The 20,916-nt window shown below is 39.5% G+C and overlaps 1 protein-coding gene across 11 annotated transcripts in view; it reads left to right on the top strand.

Moving 5' to 3' along the window:
- Positions 1-20,916, top strand: part of KIF1B (kinesin family member 1B) — a 95,556-nt gene that overhangs the window by 69,287 nt on the left and 5,353 nt on the right. For all 11 annotated transcript variants that reach the window (XM_068658845.1, XM_068658844.1, XM_068658848.1 and 8 more), the window contains 21 exons: positions 199-317; positions 1,983-2,068; positions 2,211-2,340; positions 2,662-2,824; positions 3,262-3,352; positions 3,960-4,078; positions 4,994-5,049; positions 7,218-7,326; positions 8,248-8,314; positions 9,809-9,893; positions 10,141-10,246; positions 14,438-14,552; positions 15,097-15,230; positions 15,726-15,787; positions 16,538-16,683; positions 17,049-17,288; positions 17,690-17,761; positions 18,358-18,479; positions 19,270-19,419; positions 19,919-20,111; positions 20,666-20,784. In XM_068658845.1, the coding sequence (XP_068514946.1) occupies positions 199-317; positions 1,983-2,068; positions 2,211-2,340; positions 2,662-2,824; positions 3,262-3,352; positions 3,960-4,078; positions 4,994-5,049; positions 7,218-7,326; positions 8,248-8,314; positions 9,809-9,893; positions 10,141-10,246; positions 14,438-14,552; positions 15,097-15,230; positions 15,726-15,787; positions 16,538-16,683; positions 17,049-17,288; positions 17,690-17,761; positions 18,358-18,479; positions 19,270-19,419; positions 19,919-20,111; positions 20,666-20,784 (2,484 nt within the window). The remainder of the gene's footprint in view (positions 1-198; positions 318-1,982; positions 2,069-2,210; positions 2,341-2,661; positions 2,825-3,261; positions 3,353-3,959; positions 4,079-4,993; positions 5,050-7,217; positions 7,327-8,247; positions 8,315-9,808; positions 9,894-10,140; positions 10,247-14,437; positions 14,553-15,096; positions 15,231-15,725; positions 15,788-16,537; positions 16,684-17,048; positions 17,289-17,689; positions 17,762-18,357; positions 18,480-19,269; positions 19,420-19,918; positions 20,112-20,665; positions 20,785-20,916) is intronic.

The following is a 20,916-nucleotide window of genomic DNA, read 5'->3' as shown; positions in this document are numbered from 1 at the left end:
TGGCTTCACTTAGCTTTGACACTGGTGAAGAGCCCCACATGGGCAATGTGAATACAAGACCACAGTGCAGGTCTAGCAGATGGAGTGAAGTAGACTGTCTGAAGATTTGAATGTCCCATTAGCCAGCCAAATGCTGCAGTCTGGTTCTGCAGATGATAGCCTAATGCTGTTTGTGTTTTCTTTCCTTCCTATTACCAGAGCATTTGTATACCTGAGCAATCTGCTGTACCCAGTGCCTCTTATTCACCGAGTAGCTGTTGTTAGCGAGAAGGGAGAAGTGCGAGGATTTCTGCGAGTAGCAGTGCAAGCTATAGCAGGTGAGGTGCTCAGCTTTGCATTGCAACTCTTCAGTACACTTTGTATAGCTGCAGCTTTAAAAAACATACAAACAAACAGCAACTATTGTGTTATGCTCAAACCTCAACAGTTTCAGTGTTTCAGTGAACACTTGTTCTTTATTATTAAGTTGTTCTTGAAATTTTTCATTGGTGTAATCATGTGGACTGAGTGTGGATAAATATTGAAATAATGATGCTGACCAGAACCTTTGAACATGACGGTGGGAACCACTCTAAGCTTATACCTGGTGACTAATGCAATGCTGCTTTTTAAATCAGCAAAAAATAAAGCAGAGGTTCTCTTTCTGGTGCACAGTACAAACAGTGCACAAGGGTATATGCAAGCCTGGTAGCTGTGGTGACTTGCAGAATGGAAAATGTACCAGCTGCTTGTTCTTCTCAAACCACTCATTGAAATGATGAGCACAAGGGTGCTCTGTCATACTCTGACTGAATAGCACGTGGAGATGTTCCTGTTTTCAGTCCAGAAACTGTCCAGTTTTTGGCATAGAATAAACAGAAATCAGCAATTTTCCACTTCATTGCCCCGCTAAAATGCATGGAGACTTAGAAGCTGCTTTAACATCTTATCACCAAGAGCTATCAACTTCCAGAAGAGCAAGGTAGATGTATGGGAATGGTAACTGCTTCATCCAGTTTTGAACTGCCTTGTATTCATGACAGAGCCTAAATCTGTCTACTAGTCAACTGCTAACTTCACTTCTTTTCCAATATGAAGTCAGGTAGCTGACTTTTACTCTTGGTAGTTAGCAGTGTTTCATCAGTGCTGGTGAGACCACAGACACTTCCTGTAGTTTGTCCTTTTCAGCAATGGCAATCTGCCAACATTCTTCATTTAAGTATGGTAACCCTGGAAGTTTCACTCTCCATGGGAACATATAATGAAATCTCAGACTCTGGAGATGTGTAAGAATCAGTCTGGCAGGGACTAAAACAGCAAGTGAAATAAAATCTATTTTAATGTGTACAACAGTCTTATTTCTGGTTTAGTTTGGTTTCCTTGGTGTTGTCATCCAAATGGATGATAATAAGGAGTACGCTGCGGCTATTAGAAATTAAACTGGGGATGTCTCTTGAAAAAGGGCCACAGCTTTATTTTGAACCAAAGTGAAGTTTCAGAAAGCAGTCTAAATGCTAGAAGCATGCATTTACTTTGGAAAAATATAGGTGGTATTTCGCTAGGCCTTCTTTCTGGTACTCTTCACAAAGGGGTAGAGGTTAAAATAGGCAGATTGTATGCACAAAACCACCTTTCAAACTTGCGTCATGTACCTGAGGAACTTGGCTAGTGTGACTGCTTTCTTTATGACCAGGGAATTTTAGATGGTAATTTAAATCAATGTAAGCATACATTTCCATGAGGGCCATTGTATTATCTAAGTTAATTCGTTTCAAGTGTAACATTCAGAAGTAAATAAATAAAATGAGTATTGAAGTTGTTTTGCATTCAAAATTCTCTATAAAGTTAAATATATTCATGATTAAACTTCATGGCTTGTCTTGGTTTCTCACACCCAAGAGTACATGCTGGGTGGAATTCTGCCATGATTTTTTCCAGCACTAAGTCAAATCAGTTGACTGGTCTGTTTTTTTTTTGTTGTTTTTTTTTTGATGTTTTCTTAGCTGATGAAGAAGCTCCCGATTATGGATCTGGTATTCGACAGTCTGGCACAGCTAAAATTTCATTTGACAATGAATATTTTGATAAGGTAAGAAGTCTTAAAATTTTATCAGGTTTCTTTGAACGCAGTAGTTGGGCTTCTAAAGGAGTAAGTAATATAGGGGAAGAAGGGCATGGGAAAGCAAGAAACTGCAAGAGTTTGTTAAATGCAACTTCACCTCACTTTTCAGAGTGATTTTTCTTCGGTTGCGATGACTCGATCTGGACTGTCATTGGAAGAATTAAGAATTGTGGAAGGTCAGGGACAGAATTCAGAAGTTATCACTCCTCCAGAGGAGATCAACAGAATTAATGAGCTAGGTAAGCAAGCAATATGTAGTAATTTTGGAGAATTTAAGGGAAATCTAGGACACGTTCAATCTGTGATAAAAAGAGGTTTGGAGTATCCTTCAAGAATGCGATATGGAGAGGTTGTTAAGAATTAATTGCTGATGGTAAATATTGGAATTCTGTATTTGAAGATCTATGCAGGAAAATTGTTTCCAAGTACTTGGAGCTTGTTTTATAATCAAAAAATAATTTCAGCTCAAAGAATAAGAATGTGTGATGGGACTAAATGGTTGCCTGAGGAATATTTTAAAAAACAAAAATCTGACCTAATGTGGTCTATTTCTCTTTAAGACCTGAAGTCAGCCACTTTACTGGATGGCAAGATGACCATGGAAGGATTCACTGAAGAAATTGGTAATCACTTGAAACTGGGTAGCGTGTTTACCTTCCGTGTGACAGTGCTACAAGCCAGCGGCATCCTTCCCGAGTATGCAGATATTTTCTGCCAGTTCAAGTAAGAATTTGTTCCTATTTGTTTGCATTAGGCATTGTATGGTTTAATAGAGGGTGCAAATAATAGTGGCTAGTGGAGGGTCAGATTGAAAGCTTTTCAAATCAATGATAGCATGCGTTTCTCTGCTGTACCACACAGTCAGTTATCAGAACTCCTGTTACAAACAGTACCTGCTCTGTGTCAGCATGGTGTTGAGGAATAAAGTTCAGTATCAGTAGCTCTCAAGTGAAGTGTTGTTTGGCTTAGTTTCTTAGGAATGAGAATGAAAATTGGGTGTCATAAAGCCAAAATGGAAATTTTGGTCCCAAAGGCCTAGCTTTAGGCCATCATTCAACTCCCTGTAAACCTCTGGCCAAATAAATTTATAGATTTACTTTTGGTATTGGGTTCACAGCACAACACTTTTTGCTAAACTGTTGTTTGTCTCTTTTAAAAAGCTTTTTACATCGGCACGATGAAGCTTTCTCAACTGAACCTCTGAAAAACAATGGCCGTGGGACTCCCCTTGGGTTTTACCACGTTCAGAATGTAAGTAAAACTTCAGCTGAATAGTAAGTGATTGTTTTAGCACTGGGAAGTTGTGTGTATCCTTCCTGTTAACCACATGAGAGATGTGTAGGAAAGGGGAGCAAGGGGAATTACTAAGAATAGACAATAGGAGGAGTGATCAGATGGATGATGTAATCCCCCATGGAGAACAAAATACAGGATGATTCTATGTGGAAGATTTAACTCTTCTGTTTCACATCTATTTCCTGCCTTTGAATTCCCTGTTCCCATTGCAGGGTGTTCAATGAAAATAGTCTAGAGTTCAGGAAATAAAATATATGTGAATAGCAGTGCTTATGATATCAAACAAACTGAGTAAATCTGTCATTATGAACTGTGGAATCCTTTAGTTATGTGTAGCTCCCTCTTCTGCTACTTGAGAGACTCGATTTAATACATTTATTTTTTTCCTTTAATAGAGAGTAGAATTAGTGCTTAAACCAAAATGGAATACAGTCGCTTTTACTGCGAGTTGCTCTAAACAGTAGGAAAAATGTAGGCTTCTAAAATTTACAATTGGCACTTTCAAGACTTTGTTCTTGCTTGTTTCATTTCTTTTTTTTTTTTTTTTTAACTCGCCTAATAGATTGCTGTGGAAGTGACAGAATCATTTGTGGAGTACATCAAAACAAAGCCTATCGTATTTGAAGTCTTTGGACACTATCAGCAGCACCCTCTCCATCTTCAAGGACAGGATCTTAATAGGTATTGCACACTGTTCTGGCATAAAGGCTGTCTGTGATCACACTCAGGTTAGCTCTGCAGTTCAGGCACCTCTTTTTCATGCTCCTGAAATCATCCAGTCACACCCTCACAAGTGGGCTGAGTGGTGTAGAAGTGCTGGCAGAGGTCTATTTTTACCCAGTGTAGTTTGTTTTGTTAATGACTGATGGGATTGTTTTACCATTTCAAACATGGAAAGCTGCTTTGTCAATACAGCTGCATCCACCCTGTAAACAATGGCAGTAGAATATTGTACACAAGTCTTTAGTGGTGATCCCAGTGAGTTCTGGATAAAAAATTCTTCACACTCTGCAAGATGCAGTGTTCTGTGGCCTGATGCATGAAGGTGGGATTACGAATGAGAGACAAGATGAAGGGGAAAACAAAAGGCTCTGAATGTGTTATGTGTTTGGGAAGTACTGGTGACAAAGTTGAACTGAGGAAAAGACCCCTAGTCCTCTTCAACAGCTTAAGGGAAGATGCTGTTTGGGTTATTTGTTCTGGTTACCCGTTCTACTGAAAGCAGCAGCTGCAAAGAGGAAGCATGTCTTGGTTTTAAGAGGAAATGTCAGCTGAGACGTGCTTTCTTTCCTGAAGATATTTTGGGAAATGACTGTAACCACTGAAATTTTTAGTGCAAGATGGGGGTGGTCCAGTTGGAAAGTGTAGATAAATATCTTTCACTGACGACTAGGATTAATTTAGTTAGAATAGAAAAAAATGTCTATTAGAGAAGTTTGCTTAGTCCAATTGTTACGGTGATGGGTGATATTTACCTATCTTCATGGGACTGTAAGAGACATGTATTGGAGTATGTGTATATGTGTGTATATATGTGATTGTATATGTCTTTACTTGGCTGCCTCTGTAAAGATAACTCTCTTCATTTCTCCGTAGCCCTCCACAACCTTCCCGAAGATTCTTTCCTCCCCCTATGCCACTCTCAAAGCCAGGTGAGAACAGGTCTCTAATTCTGTACATCGCATTTGTTTGCCATGGAAAACAAAGGTCACAGTGTATTCTGAAACCATTCAGGACACTGAGAAATGAGATGAACATTGCAAAGGGCATTGAAACCCTCTTGGGTTGTCTTTCTTTCCTTGTGTTCAACCACCTCTTGCAGTAAAGTGCTTCTTGGTTCATTAAAGGGTAAAATTCTTTTCCTCAGGTGTTATCCATATTCCATGAGTTCTGGCTATGACTCTTCATGTGCATACTGAGCACTTGACTGGAAATTTGCTTATTCATTAACCACTCCATCTTTCTGCTCTGTAACATTCTTGTTCAGTGAGCCAGCCTTGTTGAAATTATCTGTTTTTCTTTGCTTAATTTTAACAATGCATGCTGAACTTTTATGTTTTTTTCCTCCTGTTTCACCTTTTATATCCTCCTCCTCTTTTTTCCTCACCTGCCATCTCTACCATCCTTTTTTTTTGTGTGTTTCATTCGCTTTGCAGACCATGAAAGAAAAATTGAGCTGATTAGGTATCTAATGTCTGGCTATGTAAACGTGCACGTGCTGAACACACTATCTGAGCATGCCAACGTGCTTGCATCCTCTGCTGTGGCTGCTTTCCAAGATGGGGCTGACCAGCTGCCTCCTTTTCTCTTTCTGCCTGTTCCCAACTGTCAGAGTGAGCGGGCTCCTAAACGAGATGGTTAGTAGCCAAATTTGATCTATGGTAGATGTAGAAGTAGTTTTGAAACATTCTTCAAGATTTCAAGATTCCTTTTTCCTTATTTTTATCTTGTAGTAGTCTTGGGACTAGAATTGCCATGGCCGCAGTCACAGAACGGTGACACCATGTTTTTGTTTATGGCTATTCTAGAGAAAACTATATAGAGAGTGAATAAACTCCTGTGTGATAAGTATCGCAGATTTTTCTCTGGCTGTGGATCTGTTTCCCAAAGTTTCCTGGACCTCTGTTTTCTTGTCTTCTGTAAATAGTTCTGAGATACTGGGAGATGCTACATATGAAAAAATAGCTAGGTGTAGAGGAGACATTCTGCTGTGTTCTATATAGCCTTTCCTTTTGCTCATCTTTTTGTCATTAACTTGACATGTACAGTGCTCTTCATTGTTTACATTTACATTCTGTTTTAGAGGGGGGAAAAAGGAAAACAAACAAACCCACACTGGTTTTGCCAGAACAAGTCTATGAGAACATCCAGAACCAGCTTTAAAGTCTAATTAAATGTCTTTCTGGTCTTTTTTTTTTTTCCTCTTCTGGTGCTTTTGAGTTTCTCTGTGTAGCAGTAAACTTAACTTGAGTGACGTGTTTTGATTTTTCCTACTTTCAACAATACTCAGTCCAGCTGTCATGAGTTCACGTGCAGCTGCAAGTGTTGCTTTATCCAAGCTCTTAAAATATTCTCATTTACAAAAATGAAATGAGTGCAGAAAGAGGAGAAATCTTGTAATGGCAAGTAAAAGGTGTGATGAAGGTATGCATGAAGGAATATCGGTATTTCTAGAATTTCAGTTATCCTATTAGTAGTAGTTTTTCTACATGAATTATCCCTACGTTAGTATGAAAGGAATTTGAGGGGATCTGGTCAGTAGAAATCACTAATACCAAAACATAAGGAGCCCAGAAACATACTTTGATGGGATTACAGATCTGGAATAAGTCTTATTCATCCTCTTTCTGTGCACATTTTCTTATCTAAACTGATAAAGGAGACTGGCATTTTGCAGCGCAAAAAAGTGAAGACCGAATTCTTTAGTTCTTAATTTATTTTCTTATATGGGGAAGGGAAAATGTATGTTCTGGGTGAAAAAATGTTACAGGTGAACTGATCTAAGCAATTCAAATCTCCAGCTGCTAAACCAGAAAGTAGCTGGTGGACATCTGAGGAGACTGTGTGGATCTAGAGATGATTTTTTTCTTATTTTTGCAAATTCTTTATTTCCACTACATTTGTTTTCTTATTTAAATTTAAATAACCTTATTTGATGCCAATACTTTGAGGAATAGTGCTGTGTATTTTCAGGGGACAAGATGTGATCTGCCCATGTACATAGAATACATGGAATCAATGAAATGACATGTTTCTGTGAGCCCTAGGGTATCTTTACTTTGTTCAGTCTTGATAAACTATTCTTTTTTCTTTCTTTAAGTGCCAGCTACAAAGCTAAATACTATGAGCAAACCCAGCTTGGGCCAGAGTGTGAGCAAATACGACCTCCTTGTCTGGTTTGAGATCAGCGAATTGGAGCCAACAGGGGAGTAAGTGCAATATTCATTCTTTCAAGACAATCGTGTTTTAAGAACAGTGGTTTATGGGATCAGTTACCCTTTGTTCCATTCAGACAAGGTTGATGTTCAGCAATCATCTGAAGGGTAGCCTGGCTTGTGTCAGCCTGGTCTCTTACTAGCTTGTAATGAGGGGATATCAATTCTGCTGGCATTTGTCATCCCCCTTGGAAAGGACTGAAGAGACAGAATGTCATTTTTTTTTTTTAACTCTTGAAGTAATCTGTCCATTTTGGAAGCCCCTGCACACCAGCTGAACAGGTGTTGGGAATGTTTATTCTATGTTTAGGCCATGAGTTTAAATTCTTTGTGTCATTAGAGTCTACACTGGAGAAATTGTCTAGCAGACCCTATTTTATGTTCACCTCGGCTATGCAGAAGGCTTTCCCCTGAAAGGTCTTTAGGGATTATATCGAGAAGTGAGTTTTCACAGAGTTGTCCAGAAGATTGGATGCAAGGAAACAATCTCACAATCTCAAATTCATCAGAGAAGTTTAGATTGGACATTGTGGAGAATTTCTTCGTATAGAGAGGCTGGGTGGTTAAGCCCTGGAATGGGCTGCCCAGGGAAGTGGTGGAGTCCTTGTCCCTGGAGATATTTGAGACACGTGGACACGGCATTAAGGGGCACGCGACTCCGCAGGTCAAGTTGATGGCTGGACTTGGATGATCTTGAAGGTCTTTTCCAACCTAGATGATTCTGTGATTGGTACATGAGACTTCTCTGTTGAACTTGATGCTGTGGTCAAATAAAGAGTCCATTCTGAGAGCTGGTAGAAACACTCTTATTTCTTCAGATATTATATGGAGAGGTAAACGTTGGCAACACAATAAAGAGTAATGTTGCTTTGCTAGTGTATCTTTCCTGCCTGCTGATTTCTGTCTCTCATACAGGTATATTCCTGCTATTGTGGACCACACTGGAGGCCTGCCTTGTCAGGGGACATTCCTGCTTCACCAGGTACTAATGAAGGCTGTAGAACAGCAAGTTTCATCTCTGTGGGGATTAGAGTGCTAATGATGGGATTTTGCATCTCATGTCCTGTCCTTTCCCACACAGCTGTCTAATGATAGCTGTAGGGTCAGTCATCTTTCAGTCTGTATTTAGTCTGTTAGCTCTGAGCTATGTGGAGAATATGTTTGGCCCCTGGTATATTGCTGTTTCCTCTGCTTATCAGCGTGTCTCAATCATAAAAGACGAAAGCCTTTTGAAAAGCAGGAACCCTTGAGACCAAATTTGTGCCCCCCACATTCTCTAATTTCTGTACCAGGATCACTGGAGGAGCACGTGGACTTAACTTTGTTATTTCAACTTGGTTCTTTCTCACTACATGTGGCTGGCTATAAGATGATTCTGTACAATGACTGCCTCTGTGCACTTCAAATCTTTGTAGTTAATCAAAAATGCTGCTGTAATAATCCTTAATAATAATTCGTCTTTAGCCATAGTCTAACGATAATCCTGGTTAAATACTGTTTATGTTTTTTCTCTACTCTCAAATTTCCAGTTCCTTTTCAGGGACTTTGCTGGTGACATGCATTTCCTCTTTTTCTTACAAGGATAGGAGCAACTCTTGTACCTTGGGAATAATGGTCATATTCCAATTATTTCCTTAATAAAACAAACACCACCAACAAAAAAAAGGAACAGGTGTTACTTCTGGATTTGCCAGTGTCCTCATCAGTTACTTCCAGTCCAAACCAGCGTAATTCTATCCTCTGTAATCCCATTACTAATGTAAATCCACAATACAGGCAAACATCTTTCAACTTCTTTTGAAGCAGCTATGCATACAGCACTTTCTTTCTGGGTAATTGACATCTTTGCTTGGAAGAGCAGAAACTATTGAGACCAACACCTGGGGATTTTTTCTTGTTCAGATGTGGTCTTTATTTCTGTTGTACTACTCTACCTCCTTCCTAGCTGTTGCAGAGTTTTTTTCTTTTTTTTTTGTATTTTGACTATATATGTAGATGTATGTGAAAAAGAGGGAGTATATCTGCATGAATAGTTGCTGGTTTGTAGTAACTTTTCTTACATTTCTTCAGTACATATAATTCTTTTGCTATACGTACCTTTTATTTTATTGTATATACTTAGAAGTGCTTAAGCATACATTATCTGAATAACTGCTTAATGTTTTTGTAGTTGAGTCTGCTATACCCCAGGGACTGTATGTATCATGCCAATGATTTCAGGGCTATTTTAGGTGAAAAGCCTTTGTCTTTGTGGAGTAGAGGCAAAAAGTGTAATTTGTTACATATGAGAACATACTGTTCCTCTGGTAGATTAATTTAAGGGCCCAGACAAACAAAGGTTTTTGTTCACAGTTACAGGATAATTTAAATGATTATTTGCTCCATATTTATTGAATAAGTGCAAAATAGATGATGATAGTGTGTGGGGGGTGGAAATACTTCCCCAGTATAAATTCTTGGTTTTGAACTCTACCAGGGAATCCAGCGTAGAATCACAGTCACTATTATCCATGAGAAGGGCAACGAGTTGCACTGGAAAGATGTACGAGAGCTGGTTGTTGGTGAGTGTATTCTGTTTTGTGTGTTTCTGCATGAGGAGTGGAAATGCCTCTTTACATTTTATTCTGCTGTCTTCATGAGTATTGGCTGTGGGAGGAGTTAGATTTTGAAAATTACCTAGAGGAAAAACTGAAGTTTTACCATTTCTACTTGTAGCTGCTTGTTTAATCGTGTAGTCTGAAATGATATTTGGAAAATAAACTTTGTATTTCAAGATTTTATTAATTTCCTTCCTCCTACCTTTATCAGGACGTATAAGAAACAAAGCAGAGGTAGATGAAGCTGCTGTGGATGCTATTCTATCTTTGAATATTATCTCTGCAAAATACTTGAAGTCATCTCACAGCTCCAGTAGGTAAGTGAATACAATGGCTACTCTTTTTAGCAGAATGAGGTATTGACAGGGTGTTGGGAAAGCTAGCAGTGTTGCTAATAATCAAATGTAGAATTCCATGGAGAGGGACATACAGAGAATGAGGGGTACCATAGTTTCTTGATAAATCTGGTCCATTGAACTGCATGGAAGATTTTGGATGACTTCCCATTTGTAAGGACTGTAAAGGGAGGAAGGAAAGGCATGGTTTGTGGGAGACTAAGAATTGAAGACAGAAATTTTAAACTGACGTCAAGGTTTGTTTTGAGAATAAAGCATTGAAGCAGAAGGGCCATATCACGGGGATGTATTTATGGATTTGTACATACCCGTATTATTCCTGTAACAAGCATGTGACAGTTTAAGCAAGAGCACACTTTGTAAATTAAATGTCATAAGTTGCGGATTTACACAGATATATCACAAGCTGACGCTAATTCTGATAAGGAGGTGTCTGTTCTGTGTAACTGCAATCGCTGGGGCAACAGCAGGGCCCCTCTCTGAGAGGTTTCTGGCTGCATGTGTCTCCTCATTAGGGTGCATTGCTGCGAAGATCAGTCAGACTGCATTGTTCTGCTTCAGTGTCTGCAACAAAGGGCAGCGAGGCAGAGTTCTGCATTGCCAGCAGAGCCTCCCCCTGCTCTGACATCAGCCAAGTCACTTGACCACTTCGTGGCTCTGTTTAGCTGGTGCAAAGCAGGAATATCTCTGAAATTGAACTCCGTGTGTTCCCAGAGGGGAGCAGGGTTGTTTTGGGTCTGCAACTGCTGAATTCTGGAGGCGGTGTCCTTCTCGGCTCTGAAATGGCTTCTAACTTCCTTCTCCTTTAGAGGCTTGGGCTTCAAAATATCACTGCAATATTAGAGGAGGATTCAGGATGCTGCTCCTACTAACTGAATGTCTTCCTGCCACCTAGTGTCTGTAAACATGCATGCTGATGGTATTTTCAGCAGCTATTCCTTGCCTCCCACACAATGTTGATGTTTTACTTCTAGTGTTTTTGAACTAATGGTTCAGTAGCACTGGAACTTCAGGAGACTGTTGCTGGTTTCCAGTCTGATGCTGTTAGGTAGTTGGGAAGTCCTATACCTTCTGTACGCCAGCTGTTTCAATAAATTCCTGCAGCTCTGCAGTTGTCTGCTGGGAGGGCTGCTTGCGTGAAGGATGAGGGTGAGCGAAGTGAAGCCATTGACAGTCTCTTACCAAAATGCCAAAGTTCAAGTTGAGGGATGGGTGTGTGGAGTGGGACTGAAGCTCTGATCAGGGATGTCTTATGTTTGCCTGTTGTCTGCAGACTTGTTTTGTGGTTGTGGTGATTTTCTTTGTCTGTTTGTTCTGTTCCTCTCAGCTGTTGCTGCTTTGTTCTGCTTTTGGCTGCACTAACTGAAGCTCTTTCTATGTTTTTACAGGCTCTTTCTTGATAAGGATATGCCTAGGTATTTTCTGTTTGCTTCCTCTGCACATAAAGATTCTTGAAAATAGAATGCTTTATGTCCCACTTCTATTGCTGCCGTTTCCCTTGTAGTTTTTACTGAATTTTGTTAGCACGCCTCTTAGCTCTTCTAGAAGTAGTAGATCTCCTGCCTTGTCAGGTAAAATTCAGCAGGGAACATGTGAGAATAAATTTTCCTTCACATGCAACAGATAGCTTCCCTCATTCAGTCTTTCTGATCCTCAGAATGTGCCATCTGAGTGTAGTTCCTATTCATAGTCCTTGCTATTTTCTTCCTTTGTTCTGTATCAGAACTAGATTTGGAATTTCTCTGCAGTCTCTGACTCTGTAATGTTTGCTATGGTAGAAGTACCAAGGCAAGGACTGAATGATTAAGTTACTTGAAATTCCAGCTTGCAATTGCCCTGAACAAAAAGCTGTGGCTGCCATGTGACTGGCATTCAGCCTCCCTTCTTGGGCTGGATTTGCATCGGAAGTTTAACCGTGTGGTGGCTATACTCACTTTACCAGTTGGCAGGGAAGCAAGGCGTTTAGTAGCTGCTCCGACGGGATTCCTCTTTCACCTTCCAGGTTTTCCTGTGGATCACAGCCAAGCATGCTGGCTGCAGAGCCTGGGACAATTTGCTCTCTGCTTTCTCTGTTCTGCCTGTTTGAAAAAGAGAAGACTTAAGTTTTCAGTGCTTTCAATTAATCACTTTTCACTAACACTAAAAACCATTTAAAAATCAGTTCTAACTGTACATGTGTGCCCTTAACCTGCTTCTCCTGTTTTCTGTGCTTTGTTTGGTACTCCATTTTCCTCCTTGCATTATTTGCTATACTGAAAGAGGTTTGTTCACTGCTGCTTTTTTGTCTCCCTCTCTAGCTATTCTAGTAAGTTCTGGTTTGGACAGGCAGGCCTGTGTATATTTAACTTCCTGGCTAGACAAACTCCAGTAGAGGAACCGTCTCAAAGCTGTGTTTGCCTTCGACTTGGTGTTGATCCAAAAAGCACCATTTTGATTAGAGGAGCCTTTTGTTCTCACTGTTGAACGTTTACGCACGTGTTCTCTCTTCATGAGAAGCTGTGTTCAGCCCAAAGTGCAGAGCTGGCTCAGGGGCTGGGTACCCTGGCTTTGCCATCTCTGGAGAACCAGGCTTCTCTTCCACCCAGAATGTAGATCTGGAGCCTGCTTAAATGGTTTTTAAATATTGCTTTCAGAATCAAGCTATGATGAAAGCTAAAATCATGAGCACTACACACAGATATGCAAAGGGTTAGAAGACAACCTGTGTTGTTTGCCTAACCTAACTCAAGTGGGGATTATTACATTATAGGGCTTTTCAAGTTTCCTATTACTTAGCCTTTGGAATGTGTTTCTGTGGAGCATTTTTAATAGAAGCAATTTAGATACTACTTCAAACACTAAAACACATGCTGCAAGCAGTGTTTAGTAATATTCTCAAATTATATTACTAGACTGCACAGTTCATGATGTCTCAGTGTATTTATTAGCTTGAAATAGTGGAACCAGTGTTAGGAAAATAGGATTTTGGGAACTCCTTGAGGTCAGAACTCATTTCTGATGTGTATACTTTTAGGTTGTTCCATCCCTGAACTGCTTTTTGTCATTTGTCTTGGGTTTCATTTTCTATTGTACTGAGCTGGCCTTGAGTATTAGCACAGAAGCTCTTTAGATATGTAACTTGTTTTGTTTTTAAATGTACATGAAGCGCTTCCTTACTTTAAGTACTGTTTCATTTATATTCAAAATGGGATGGAAAACCTGAATGGCAAGGGAGTTTGGAAGGGAAATCATATGGAGGTGATGAAGAATTAGTGCCTCCTTTTTTCTACTAGTGTAAACACCTGAAAAGTGTGCTGTATCCCTGAATGACAAGGGTACAGGACTCTTTTCCAAAGGAACATACATGAAATCAGGTTTCTACTTGTGAGAAAGGAGAGAGCTTGTTTCCCTAACCGCCTGTTAGAGAGGTAATACTATAATTCTGACTATAGACATGATGGCTTAGATGTGCTTTGTGTGATGCTCCCTCTCACTTTTTATTTGAACAGATGGACATTCCTGACTGCTGAGGTAGAACTGAGGGAGGCTTTAGCTCCTTTCTTTACCAAACTGAAGAAATTTCTTACAAAAGCTTGTGTTAGGTCTGCAAGTTTTCACTTGAAGTTAGTAGGGAATTAGAAAGAAATCTTTATTACTTGAATATACAGGATTTACCCGTACCTATCAATCATTCTGATCTGCTGTCAGAAGCTATTGTTTTTATATGAATAGCTATTAAAGGGATCTCTTCTGTTGCTAAATGCCAGCCCTAGAATATGGTGTAAAATGAGTTTTTTTTAAATAAATATAGTAAAAAGAAGGTTCATCTGGGCTGAATTGTACCTAAAGCATTAGAGAGAAGCTCTGTTTTAGAAACACTGTCTATTAGTGCTGTTTTCCCTGTGGTGTTATGATAGCTTTTGTTCTCCTCTGTGTTCCTTTTCTCTTTCATATGAGTCTTTTTTTTAAAAAACAGGCAATAGTTTCTTGTGCCAGACTCTTTTCAGTAGAAGTAATCTTGAGAGAGAAGAGATAACTCTCTAATTAGTAATGCAAACCACTGTGGTCCATAGCAATCATACTGGGTGATGTCAAGGAAGAAGTGCTTTGCACTGACCGATGAGAGGCTTGCAGAGGAACCAACTGTTGAGCTTTTGTTGTACTTTTTTCCAGGACTTTCTATCGATTTGAAGCAGTTTGGGATAGCTCCTTGCATAATTCCCTTCTCCTCAATCGAGTGACACCGTATGGAGAGAAGATATATATGACCCTTTCTGCTTACCTGGAGGTTAGAATCCTGTGTTGTTTTTTCTGCTTGTGACTCCAACAGAACTACTGGAGACAGCAGACTGTGTACCTGAGACGGACACCTACTGGACTAAGGGATTTTCGCACCCTGAAGACAGTGAAAGTCTATTAATTTTCTGAGAACAGGGTAGAAAAACTTATTCGCAGTTACTATTTTAAGTCAAGGCATTATTGCCTCACAACAAATTTGAAGTGAAACTGGTGATCTCCTTACCTTTCTGTGCCTCATTTTATCTATATGAAAACCCTTTGAAATTGGTGAACATTGTGATACAAATCCTACCAATTTTGCAGACACTGAGTTAACTCTTGGCTTTGTGTGTGATACACCGTTGTTCTGTGTGGTGCCACTATTTTACTCACGACATGCATTTAACAATTGTCTTTCACAAACACATACCAAAAAGCCCACCAAAGACCCAAAGAAGAACAGATTTTAAAAAGCTGTCCTACTAAAAGAGGGAAGGTAAATAACGTGGCATAAATGTCTTCAGGCAGTCACTCTTTACTGTTTTTTCTCTTAGCTTGATCACTGCATTCAACCTGCTGTTATAACAAAGGATGTTTGCATGGTCTTCTACTCACGAGATGCCAAGATCTCCCCGCCACGATCGCTGCGCAATCTTTTTGGCAGTGGCTACTCCAAGTCTCCAGATTCGTAAGTTTATGTGGTGGTTTTGGTATCTGACATTTGATGTCTTGGGGAGGGCATAGGGAGAACATAGATTAGGTTTTTTTCTTCCTTGAAAGTTTACCTAGTTATAGATCTCCAGTCTGGTTTTGAACATTTTGTCTTGCTTGCACGTCAGTGAAACTCATAGTTTATCTCTTTAATGACCCCTTTTTTGGTCTTCTGTCTGAACAGCCAGGACTAGAGATCCATTTTTCAAGGCTGCATGTAGTTGACCTGGATGCCAAGCTGAAAGCTGCTGATGCAGCAGCAGCTTTTAATGGAGAAAAAAACATCTTGAGGGAAATGCCATTTTTAGAGATCTTGCAGTGCATGGCTATTTTATGTCAGGATTAGAATTCAGATGTAGTTCTAACTAGTAACTGTACTTCTAATTTGGGCACCACAAAACTAAAGCTAATGTACTTTATCTCTGAAGATAATTTTTTTCCTTTTTTTTCCCCTCTGGCTTCTTACGAGCAGCAATCGAGTAACTGGGATCTATGAACTAAGTTTATGCAAAATGTCAGACACAGGAAGTCCAGGTAAGCAGTCACCAAGTGTGCATGCATTAAAGATGCTGTAAACTGAGATACTGCAGAAAATTTCCTAGACAAGATGGAGTAAATACTTCTGTCTTGATGGGGAGCAGTTTCCTACATTTTGTAGGAGCAACGAAACATTGCTACTCCATTTAAAAATAAAAACTTATGCAGGCTTTTACTTTTGACCTGTGTCTGTGCTTATCATTGATGAATCCAGGATTCGCAGAAAACTTTGTTTTTTCCTGACATTCCCCGTAATACGAAACTTAGCGTGTTCTTGTATTTATGCCCCATAAGTCTATGACCCATTGCTCATTGTAACTAAGACAGCTGGGACTTGTTTTTGCAATGATAGAATTTTTGAAGACCACAGAGATAGAATTCTTTTGAAGACCACATTTTAGATATTGCTGATACTTGAGGCTAGCTTGATAACTTGGAAGGAATGTAGTTTGAGTTGAATCAGTCTATTTTCCTCTAGTACCTAGGAATCAAAGCTCTTATATTGAATTAGACTGACCAGGAATTTGTGTTCTATGGCAGTAAATAGAAAATACCCGAATGAAACAAAGCTGAACTAAATTAAACCTCTTTAGGATGAGTGATTTTTGTTAAAGAATTTGTTGCCTTGTATTCCAGCCAAACAGCAGAAGTGTTGGTTCTTTGCAGATTGCTAACTGATAAGTGTTTCTTGTTGGTTTCCCTCCTGGCTGTTTTTAACATGTATTATGCTATTTTTTGACTGCTCAGGAATGCAGAGAAGGAGGAGGAAAGTCCTAGATACATCTGTGGCATATGTGCGTGGAGAAGAGAACCTGGCAGGTTGGAGGCCCCGTGGTGACAGTCTCATTCTAGAGCATCAGTGGGAATTGGAGAAACTGGAACTGCTGCATGAGGTAAGTAGCTACAGGAAGTGAAAGCAAAAAGACAACTGTATGTTTGAGGTTGCCTTTAGTGTGGCTACTGCCTAACCTTCTGAGCTGAACAGGTTCCCAAATGGGAGCTGAGATTTAAGTAAGTTCTCCAACACAGAGGATAGAATGTGGCTAGCTGCTGCATACAATGTTCAGTTGGAAATCTCGCTGTGCTCAACAAAAGTAGATTTAACTTTTGGTGCCATAGGAGATTGTTTTTTGGAGCTTTTTTTCATTGGGACCAAGTGTTTACTTGCATGAATATTATGAGAATGCCTCAGAATGAAGTGCTTGTTAACTAGGGAACACCCTAGCAGATGATATTGCTTTCTTTCTTTCCTTACTAGGTGGAAAAAACACGGCACTTCCTTCTACTCCGTGAAAAGCTTGGTGACAGCATCCCCAAGTCTCTGAGTGACTCGTTGTCTCCCAGTCTGAGCAGTGGAACCCTCAGCACCTCCACTAGCATTTCCTCCCAGATTTCCACCACAACATTTGAGAGTGCTGTGACGCCCAGTGAGAGCAGTGGCTATGACTCCACAGATATTGAGAGCCTGGTGGATCGGGAGAAAGAGCTGGCCACCAAGGTATAACATAAGAGAAGCAGTGTGGGTCTAAATTGAGTTGTCAACTGATGATGGATTAATGATGAGCTTGTCACGTAAAGTGGTGAATACCCAGTGTTGCACGAGTTTCACTTTAATAAGCTCTACAGCAAAATCAGCCATTCTCACCAGTCAGCGCAGGTGACCATGTTTATGTGGTTATGGCTGCATCTCATCCCTCTTCCTTAGTTGTTCTGTAAATGAAACTTCTAAATTTAATTAAGGGAAGTGGTTATTCCCCTCTTCTATTTTTTTCACAGCAGTTTAGAATTTGCATATTCTTTCATGAGCTGCCAAGTATGTTTGGCTAATTGCCTTCTGTTCTAATTTCCCTAAAAATCTTAAAGTAAAATCCTTTTCTTTGTTTCTTCTTTTCCTTTCAGTGTCTGCAGCTTCTTACTCACACTTTCAATCGGGAATTTAACCAGGTGTACAACAGCATCAGTGATTGTAAGGTAAAGTATTCATCTGATAGAATGCATTGTATTTGTGGTACAATAGCAATATATTTGTAGTTCATGGAATCTGTTGATACTATGAAGAGACAAAACACTTCGTAATAATTATCTTTAATTTCAGTCTGTTGGAAGCATTTGAGACTATTCAGCATCAGGTTCCAAAGACTATTGAAGGAATTAGAAATTATATGAACTTGGACAATGTTGTAGCTTCTAGTTTAACAGCAGACTGGAGGTTCTCGTTATTCACTTTCCCTATGCAAAAAGATAAATCAGGTCTTAAAAATACTGACAGTAGGCATGGGTAACACTACTTAGCAAAACAGATAATCTAATATTCTGTTGAGGAAATTAAGGTGTGAATACTTAGGAGTGTAGGACATTAATAACAAGCTGCATGCACAGAACTGCCATTGTATTTTCACCCATAGATAGGCAAAAATTGTAAAACTGAGTAGGGAGACGATTGGTAGAAATACTTTTCTGTTATCCGAGCCTTCTGCATGTAGAATTGTCACATTCTCTAGCCAGGACTGAATACCAAAAAAAAAAAAAAAAACCCTCCAATATTTTGTGTGTATTTGTCCTTGTAGTTGTCTGATATTTCTCCGATTGGGCGGGACCCATCAGTGTCAAGCTTCAGCAGTGCTACCCTCACACCTTCATCTACCTGTCCTTCGCTGGTGGATTCAAGATGCAATTCAATTGATCAGAAGTAAGTTGAGGATATGAATAGAAAAAATAATTCTTATTGTATATAGTGCATTTAAGGCTATTTTTGCTATGTTTTCTGAATTTTCCCTTCTTTTTCTGTATTGTCAGTAGTATTTTCTTTATGTCGACCTTCTCCTTATCTTTTCCAGTCACTCCGCACAATTATTTTTCCCCTTGTTTTGTAGTTTTCATTTTTTTTATCCCATGTGCTGAAAAAACGATCTGTGTGTGTTGTTCTAGGGCCCAGTGCTTCTTTAGCAAGCAAGAGTCCCTAAGTTGTTTTTTTTCAGGTGTCTCTTTAAAAGACCTACAAACAACAACCCAGAATAAACTAGTTTAGCAAATAATGTCTTCATTTGTTTTTATTTTTCTCAGCTGTATCTGTAGAAGATATGAAATTAGGAATGAACTGGATGAAATCAGGAATAACTACTTAGTGAAAGATATAATTTGTACTTTCACTGTTTAACATCCTCGAGAGGAGTACTCCGTAGTAAGAAGTGTTTCTGTGTTGTGACGTATTTGGCAAGAGAAATGAGAGAAATAGTGGGGAACAACTTACTAGCAGTTACTGTTTATCTCCTTACAACAGAGCTTCCAGTTTTATTCAAAGATTTTGAGGGAAATGATCTTTAATATTGTACATATGGCTCCCAATATTATACAAAACCTTGTACCGGAGGATGAAACTTATAAAACAGCCTAGATTGTAGGTGCACTTTAAATTCAGCTGCCACATTCAGTTCTTTTGTTCTGATTTATTTTTCTCTCTCCATTTTTTTTTTTTAAAGGACTCCAGAAGCAAATTCTCGTGCCTCCAGTCCCTGTCATGAGATGGAACAGTTCCAGATAATTCCTGCAGTAGAAAGTTCCTATCTTGCCAGAGCTGGAAAGAATGAATTCCTAAATCTTGTTCCTGATATTGAGGAAATCAGACCAGGGTATGTTTCTACTGTAGTGTCGTCATGGCTTCTTGAGCCCTATCACAAGGGTTTCTGAGAGTTCTGGTTTCCTTTCCCCCATTTGAGGAAGGTAAATTAAACAGGTGATAGTAGAACTACACATGGTCAGTGATGTAGGCTGCAAGCTGGACTGGTGAGAGTTGTCTATATTTCATCTCTGCAGTATTCATTCCCTGCATCTACTTAATGAACAAGATTTCTAGGTAGTTACATGTAATGATTTTTACTATCAAAACCATGGCTAAAAGTCGCAGAAGCAGAGATCTCTGTGGTTCCTTTTTCCTGTGAGACTTTTTCTTATTGAAGACAAAATTCAGCTTGCTGATGTTGTTGCAGACAAAACATATTAAGAACCACGTTCTGTACAGTGCTTTGTAGTTGATAGGAGTACTCGATAGCTGCCTTTTTTAGGGGGAAATATATTGATATTTATGTGGTTTTTTTTTTGGTTTGTTTGTTTTTGTTTTTATTTTTCCAGCTCTGTGGTCTCAAAGAAAGGATACCTCCACTTCAAGGAACCACTCTCCAGTTCTTGGGCCAAGCACTTTGTGGTGGTCCGCCGTCCCTATGTTTTTATTTACAACAGTGACAAAGATCCTGTGGAAAGAGGGATCATAAACTTATCCACAGCTCAGGTGGAATACAGTGAGGATCAGCAGGCAATGGTAAAGGTGAGTCTCAGAGCAACTGTTTATCTTCAGAGCAGGAACATTACAGGTAGTAGTGCATCCGTAACATCCTGTGTCATCTCTGGTCTGAGGGACATGCATTTGTTTGGAGATTTATCTAGTATCTGGTGGGTCTGCCCACAGTGTTCCCAATTTGTTCAGGGTTTCTTGTGATTTGGATGTAGTTCTACAGGAGACTGAAACTAACTGCTGTGCTGGATTGTTTGCTTTCAATGAGCAAGTATTGCTCCAATGACCCTATTTATTGTTTTGTTTTTAAAAAACCCACATGCAAGCATTCTGCAAAGAATCAAACTTAACTTTACTTGTCCATCTTAGCTGCCCTTAACGTCTCTTGCTTCAATTAAAACTGTATTTTGGAGGTGATGTTACATTTGTCTGACTAGTAACATCCTGGAAATGACCAGTGAAACTTAACGGAAAGACCTTAGATCTTTTTAGAGGTTGGACATAGCACACTTTTCCTGAGGGAGGAATTATGCATCAACTTCTGTGACTTTAGACTTAGTTATTTTAAATTGTTCTCAATATTCCAGACACCCAACACCTTTGGTGTGTGCACAAAGCATCGTGGGGTCCTGCTCCAGGCCATCAATGACAAAGACATGAATGACTGGTTATACGCCTTCAACCCACTTCTTGCTGGCACGATAAGGTAAGAGGCAGTTCCTGAGCAGACCATCTGCAGAGCATAAAGACAGTGAGAAAGTTATAAAGTAAGCAGATAGTTCATCACAGAATTTAATCATAGTTATGAAGAATTTGACATAATGGTTTGCCTGAAGGG

Source organism: Anas acuta, chromosome 22 (genome assembly GCF_963932015.1).
Source record: "Anas acuta chromosome 22, bAnaAcu1.1, whole genome shotgun sequence".
Classification (NCBI taxonomy): domain Eukaryota; kingdom Metazoa; phylum Chordata; class Aves; order Anseriformes; family Anatidae; genus Anas; species Anas acuta.
Note: the sequence above shows the minus strand (reverse complement) of the source record. Positions and strands in the feature narration are given on the sequence as shown.